General features: G+C 36.3%; 1 protein-coding gene across 1 annotated transcript; it reads right to left on the minus strand.

Moving 5' to 3' along the window:
• Positions 1–279: 279 nt before the first annotated feature.
• Positions 280–8,058, minus strand: LOC113775233. Its single transcript, XM_027320022.1, has 14 exons — positions 7,663–8,058; positions 5,961–6,016; positions 5,657–5,831; positions 5,406–5,507; positions 4,747–4,818; positions 4,251–4,367; positions 4,069–4,146; positions 3,275–3,337; positions 3,080–3,176; positions 2,496–2,574; positions 2,215–2,426; positions 1,861–2,006; positions 1,368–1,490; positions 280–564 (listed from the first exon to the last, which is right to left on the minus strand). The coding sequence occupies exons 1-14, from the start codon at positions 7,738–7,740 to the stop codon at positions 412–414; spliced, it is 1,551 nt and encodes a 516-aa protein (XP_027175823.1). The 5' UTR covers positions 7,741–8,058; the 3' UTR covers positions 280–411.

Below are 8,058 nucleotides of genomic sequence, written 5' to 3' on the forward strand. Positions count from 1 at the left end.
ATTGAAAGTGCATGATGCAGGGACTACTAAGGAGGTTCATTAACATCCATAAAGTTTCACATTGTCTACCGAGTGGCAACAGTGAATCTGGGATTCTTGGGTGAAGATCAGCAACGAAAAAGGAGAAAAAGGAGCACAAAGAATAAAAGTTCTAATAACTTTTCTTGCATGAATGGGGAAATATTCTCATTAAATTACAGCAACGATCAATACAATTACAAAAAATGGGCCAACTTGGCCCCCCAAGAATCAATCGATTTAATAAATCAATATAGACAACCAAAAAACTACCGCTTAATCTATACTCGTTGATCTCGTCCATAATCAGGCGAAAAATGATGATCCCCAATGTCCACTGTGGGCTATCAGAACCGGGAACAAAGAATTACTTCTAGTTGCTAAAGGCTCTTCCTATACATCATACTTCTTGGGCTGGCGCCACTGTGCCAGATTTCTGGACAAAGAATAAAGAAGAGAAGCAGTGGGCTGAATACCTTTCTTCCCATACAAACGCTTTCCTCCCAAATCCGTAAATTTTGGACCCTTTCCCTTGGGTCTGTCAATCTGTACAATAGGCAAAGAGGTGGAGAGAGGGAAGGGGAAAGCCATACATTATATTCTGCATATTCGAAGGTAATATAGCTAACAAAAGTGATATGCCCTTAGGGGCAAGCAATGATACGAAATGAAGCCAAACAATGTTACAATATCAGAATTTAGAAAAGAATTTGTCCGTGTAAGCAGAATGCGGTCGGGGAAGATGTTCACAACACTTTCACCAAAAAAAAAAAAAGGTTCTGCAGGACTGGAAATTAAACTCAGGATGAAGTAATCACTCCCAGAATCTAGCTCCAACATAAGGAAATTGAATAAGTATCGCAGAATGCTACCTCAATCCAGTCATAGCCGGAAATGAACGCTACTTACCAGAAAAGAATAAGCAAAACGCAATATAAATTTATCAAATCACTAGCGCAGTTTTGAAATGCATAAAAAGTAATGCAAATGCATGCACAGGCATGCAAACATTCATATATATATATATATGTGTGTGTGTGTGTGTGTGTGTGTATATATATATTTATTTATGTATGTGTGTGTGTGTGTTTAAATTCTTGTACTTGTAACAGCAAATATAGTTTCAATAAATTAAATGAAACAAATTGTTAATGGGGAAAACTGTATGACAGAGTGTCCACCTCTTAATTTCTCCAACAGAAATTGTTTCTATAGATTCTGTTTCACTCTGTCTTATCAACCACGATGACATACTTTAAAATATTTTCAAATAAATTTTCCATTCCAGATAAGAGCAATATTTTAACAAAATACAATCTGAGAGCACGATGATACTTATTAAGACACACCTTGCTTATCTTCCCATTCTTCAAATGATATCGGATGCCAGACCAGTTGATAGACTGACAAAAATGTGATCTCACTGCTGAAATCGGATAGAGAAAATTATCCACCAGCAGAGCACAAAATACCTGATCGCCAAACGTCAAATGAACAAGGTAAGGGGCTAATTTGTGATCTTATGGTCACAAAACTTTTCAGGAAGTGTCCTCACTCATGAGTTTTGACCAGCTCCATTATGATAAAAATAAAAAAGAAAGACTCTTGGTGTATTTCCAACCCTAAGATCACTTGGTACTTAAATTGATTCACCATTTATAAAAAGTTCTTTGCTTAAGAATAAAACAAAGATCAAGTTTGTAATGTTGTTTATACTTTTTTTTCCCTTTTTATACCAACTTCTATAGCAATCTTAGGATGAATTATGAATTGCACTCTAAATGCCAAGGGTTAGACAATCAATGAAGAGCATGCATCACGAGTTTGTTGAGCTAAACTTACAAGAAACCAGTTGTACGTAGCAAGAGACAGCTGAGGTGCCTCAGGAGACAAGAAGTTGCATAGGTGAACTTCAATCCTGGTCAAGTTCCACATGGAAAGGAGTTCCAGAGTTGTGCATATGGTAAGGCAGCTAGCAAGTAGCAACCCTGGACAAAACAAGCACTGCCTTTAAGGATGCCATAGACAGAGTAGAAGTTCAAAAAGTAAGTGGACAGTGCTTAGTTTAAGTAACAACTTTTGGCATTACTATCAGTTTTTCCAGATTGAATTCTTATCTTCAGAAACATCAAAATATCCAATAAGAGGAATCACTGATAATCAGCTCTGATGGTTAAAGTGAATTAAATTGCTCACCTGTAGATGTAAAGGCTGCATCTTCAGATGAATAACCTTTGTAATAACATCTTAAAGCTGCTGCAACATGAATCCCAGCCATAAAATATGGTGCTACAAAGCCCCAAGAGAGATAGCAGTGGGAAGAAAATAATGCACGATTCATTATCCAGTTAACCTTTGTTGTGTATGACTCCAAAACAAAAGTTTGTTTCCTCAGATAATTCCAGTACCTTCAAACATTAAAAAATCCTTGAGTTTACTTAAAATCTTCAAGAAAAGTTCCAACCATATCTACCAACCTTGAAAAGCTAAGGTCACTAGCAAGAGGATGAGGAAACACAGCAACTGGTGGTGATGTGATGAGCCTCTTATGAGCTCCTGAAACAAAACGGACCACAGTTAGAAGGGAAAACTAGATATCCAAGACAAGTACTAAAGCTAACTTTATTACAGCATTCAGCTAAGGTCCACATTCTGTAAATTCTAGAATAGCTAATTCCCTGTATAGTTTAGAAGCAAAAGTTTCAAGGTTCTGTGAGTACAAATTCAGGTATGAACAAGCACATTGGTTTCTGTAATTTATGGAAGATCATGAATTGATAAAGGGATCTATTAACAACCACAAAGTAAGAGTCAGGAAATTAGACGAGCAGGGCAGCATGTAATGACAAGAATGCAGATATCAAATGCCCAAAAACATTTAAATTCTTCAAGAACTATGGAACAAGAAAATTTCATTTGCATCAACACTTCATGAAATTTCATAGAGTTAGCATGCCCGGCTTTAAGTATATATAATCCCTAGAAGTGGAAAATCCAGATATATATACAACTACCAGCCACACAATCAGTGATACAGTTTAACCACTATAAAAGAAATTACCAGCTATAGCAGCAAGAGTCATGTCATCTGAGTAGCCCCCATCTAGAAGCTCCGAAACAACACCATGCTTATTGGTTCTAAAGTCATCTGCATGCATCTGAAATAAAGAAGGAAATTGAAAACTCAACTTATTAGAAGAAAAATTAAATTCCAGATGTGCGTATCAGAAAGCTGATAGTTGGGGAAAAGGATTACCATCATGCATCCTCCCCACAAAAAGAATGTTCTTCCACCAGTAGCAAATCCCATTGAACAGGGCTTTGGAAAAAGAGAACAAGTTCAGACATTAACAAAGATTATAATAACAAAGAAAACATAAGGTGTATAGCATATAGAAAGCCACTCAAAATCTTAAGCTACCATCAGACATCATTTCCAGAAAAGTACTTGATTACAGGAAGCAAATATAAGGATGTATGGACTTTTCAAGTACGGGTGCAAAGAACTCTTTTCAATTTACAGTTACCATAAGTTGCAACTCCATGAAAAGTGTTTCACTTTTCAAATTTGGAAACCTTTCCAATTGATAATGATCAAAGAGCAATAGTATGAAAATGTTGTAGAACAATCCCACTAGTACCATGGCCATTCACTAAGAAAGCAAACACTAAAATAATGAGCCCCAATAACCCGAAACCTTTCCCACGAAAGACTAGCATAGGAAATGCTACACTAATATAGAATGCAGGGATGTAAAGATCTTTCTCTGCTTTGGTAAATTTAAAAAATTCTATCGTATGTTGTCCTCACAAGACCAGCCTAGGAGTCATATAATTGTCCCCCGCACTGCAGTACCCAATATTTAAGACTCCCTTGCGGAATTAGAATTCCCTTTACACTTTCCCAGTGTGCTACCCTTTTCTACCCTCTGCGTTCTAAAGTAGACATTATAGTGAGTAGAGCTTAGGATGGAACTACTGATATCATTTGGAGGCTCCACCCTTAAAGAGCCCAGCAGACAAAAATAAAAGCATGAAAAGACACCATACCATGTGATATTCATAGATGCAGTAACTTCCCAAACTTCCAGATGGCAAATCGAGTGGATATCCAGTTTGAATAAAAATCTGAAGAATAAAACGGGTAGAGTCATGATACAAGTAAAAACATATTAATAAACAGGAATAACATCAACACTAATCAATGGAAAAATTTATGGAGATCGCTTAACCTCAGGGTTCTTTTCCATTTCTACAGTAAGTGCACCAATAGATCCAGGATGTAACCTAACATCATCATCTAAAAATAGTACATATTTACTGTCTTTATGCATTTTCTCCACACCAACCTGCAAAGTACCAAGCTTTAAATGAAACCACAAACCAATAGAATGTATTTATCATAGATGGTATAACCACCAATTACATAATTCAGCAGTAAAAAAGGCATGTATCCAGCCTTTGCATGGACCTTAAATCATCTGTAGAGGAGTCCACAAGTTAATTTTCCTTTTTTGAAGTTTTTTTTTTCCTAATTTACATTTAAAAATTATCCAATCAAAAGGTCAATCATGCTAACATTAGAAAATAGTGTTTAATCAGACTTCAAAAAGAAATCTGGCACCATAGTTTTTTTTTTTTATAGAGAACTAATGATTCCACATTTAATGTATAACTGTGCCCTGTCAAAAGAATGAAGAACATAAGATTAAAAATCTAAAAACATACCAATTGATTGTGAATTTTCTGACTGCAGGTTGTCGACAAACCAGCAACAATAATCTTTGCCTCAAGATCATCCTGGGAATCATTTAGTGAAGCAGGACAAAGAAAGGACAAGCAAGAAGGAAGATAAGAACGCAGACTTGCATGATAAGGGCATGTATCAATGGCTGATATGCATGACACCATACTTCATGTAAAGAGTACAACCTTTCAGGTAATAACTTTCTTAATTTTCAACCAAGTAGGGTACAAACCCATGCATACAGAACCAAAAATAGTATATGCAAATTGAGATATGAGCAACATAGCAACCACAAACAAAAGCTCAACCAGAAATGTTTATCCTAGAAACACACACACACAGATGAAGTCTATGTATTATGATTTTCATTTTCTTTTATTCCTTTGTTTACTTAATGTTCCAGATAGTATCTTGCGGCCATATAGGACATCTTTGAAGCTGCTTCCAGGCACTAAATGAAAAAAGATTTATTCCCATTAAAGACATTCAGAAAACAAATCAGGAAAATAAAAAACAACGAGAAGTAAGAGGGGTCAAGACATACAACTCAAAGCAACAAGAATACAGTACCATGTTATAGATGCCCTGGATATGTGATAGTTGATTGCAATGACTGAACTAAACAGAAACCAATTTGTACCTTGTAATCAGCCAAAAGTCGAGACACAGCATGGTAAGCTGGGTCTTCTGTACTTTCAACAACAAAAAGAAACTCCAGTGGGCCACCATAAAGAGATGTAATCTGCATTGTTGTCAAGGGGATATATTTGATCAGGCCAAGAAACTCTCGCACTTTCTAACTCTTTAAAGGAAAACATTTGCTGCAAAAGTTCAAAATTTAAACCAAAATTAACAAGAACTACTAGCTGCCACATGATCTTTTTTTTTCACCTGAGATCTCCAATTGTGTAGATTATGCTCTCCAAAGCCCTTCAAAGGCATGATAACTGACACTCGAGGCAAATGGATCTGATTTGAATGCTCGAGCTCATTAATATCACTACAGAGAAATGCAAAACTGTTGCCAGTTCTCATTCTCTCAGCCATCCGTCTTATTTCTCTGCTTCTATAGTAGAAAAGGAAATGTCATAGAAATATGTTAAGATTGAAGTGAACTTTTATAAGCCAGAGTAGAGGAAATGGATCATAAACTGTAACTAATTTTAGTACAAGATCCCATTCCCCATTATTGTACCTGACATAAGCAGCACCAGCCCATCCAAGAGCAAGAATTAAGCAGATAAAATATCCCTGCAGCATGAATACAAGCCTCACAATGTCATATATAATACAATTCATAAAAGAAATAACAGTTTGAGAGCATTCCCTAGATAAAAAACAACAAAAGAAGGTGAAACATAAATTGTAAGAAAAAAAAGTCATCAAGCACTCTTCAATCCAATATTTCTACTGTCAAGAATCTCACAAAATGCAAACGAAAAACATTTTAAACCCCTGAAGATCTCTGCTTCTTCTTCTTTTTTTTTATCAGTTAGAAAGGCACTTCAAGAGTTAAAAACAATAAGACTGTTAATAAGACTGTTAAACCCCATCATAAGCCTTCAGAAAGAAAAAAGGAAGGGAATCATACAAATAGACACCCAAAAAAAAAAAAACAAGTGTGATTTTGAGAATTTTATCTTATTTATATCTTTTCCAAGTTAAGTCAGTACCATTGGCTCAGTTTGTAAACTTGAAATCTACTCTAGCTAAAGATGTTCCAAGCAATAATATTCTTAATTTGTACTTTTGATGAAAGACGGATCATGATTAGAAGTTGTCAAGATCATTTTCTCTTCATCCTTCCAATTTCCATACAATAATAGAAAAAAAAAAACCTAATGTAAGTTCTGTAACCACAATTGCAATTATTAAGAGACAAAATGGAAGACTAAAAATTTTCCTTCACATTTTCTGTTTGTTTCTGCTTCAAAAGCTCCATGTCCAAACTCCAAATGGGGCCATAGTATCCTCTCTCTCTCTCTGTAGTTCTTAACAGCACTCTCTTCCCTAATCTTCTGCAGAGGAATGAAATCTCTCTTCACAGAAACTAAAAGGAACTGTCTGCTTACCTCCCAAGCATGATTTCAAAAAGAACATGTTCCCTGATATAGGTTGAAGCAAGTTGATTATAATCTATATTAGGGCAAAAAGCTGTTTTTAGGTGTTGCCCTTAAGCTGCAAAAAGCTGATTCTACTGAGCAGCCACCTGTCCTGCTTTTCTAAACTGCTTTTGGCTGCCCAAATCTTCAAAGTAAACGCACTTGCACTTTTTAAATAGATTTCAACGAGTACATTTACTTAGTCAGCTTCAGAAAAGCTTAAACCAAGGAGAAAAGGCCCTAACTGATAACACAATCTGTAAATTATCTTTTGTTCCCCCTCTTTTCTCCAGGAGTAAAATTCACCACCTCTAGAATTTTAGAGCTGCATCATCTGCATAAAATTGGCTCACATGTTGTGGATTCAACCCGGAAGAAAATCCTAAACTCAGAGATATAGGTATTCATCATTCTTCACGATAGAGAAACAATAAATGCTACAGCGGCCTTTAATGAAATCAAGCTCCCCAGATCCATCCAACACTCACCACAAAAGCTCTCCATACATTTGGTCTAGGCCAACAGAAAGAAATGGGAAAACGAAATCCAAACTCCACCAAAAAACAAAAGAACATTAACAAATTTCCCACTCAACAATCATGAAAAAGATTTGTGGTAGTATAGTCTTCTGAGCGTCTGATATCCGACAAAATCCAAATCCATTCCTCAGATCTAGGCCTTAAACAATGCAAAACAAAATCAAATCCACACAGCATTTACCGCCTTTTCTATAACATTTTGCTCAATTCTCCTAAAAAAACAGAAAACAGAGCAGTGAAAGAAGCATATATGTACCTGGATCTGAATAAAAATGGCGAGCGGACTACAGCAAGCTTTGCTTGCACCTAACAAGATAGCGTCCAATGTATCCATTACCGGGGAAGATATTTTTCTCAACAATGCACGTCGTCTCTTCGTCTCGTTGTTTTTTTGTCAGTTATCTTGTCTATTCTACTTTTATCCAGCAGCTCGGCAACGGCAGGCAGGGCAAGAAACAATGCCCTGGGAACTTAACCTTCCACAAACATATAATTTATCTTTTTCCTGTCGTCTTCCCTCTCAAATCACCATGAAATGGTGTACGAACGACAGAGGGACAGAGACGACGAGAGGGAAGAAAAAGACGAGAAACGAAAGAGCAGCAGAGGAGAGGAAAAAGGAACCAAATGTGAGAAACCGCGTAATTTTATA

The sequence above is a fragment of the Coffea eugenioides genome, chromosome 6 (assembly GCF_003713205.1).
Source record: "Coffea eugenioides isolate CCC68of chromosome 6, Ceug_1.0, whole genome shotgun sequence".
Taxonomy (NCBI): Eukaryota; Viridiplantae; Streptophyta; class Magnoliopsida; order Gentianales; family Rubiaceae; genus Coffea; species Coffea eugenioides.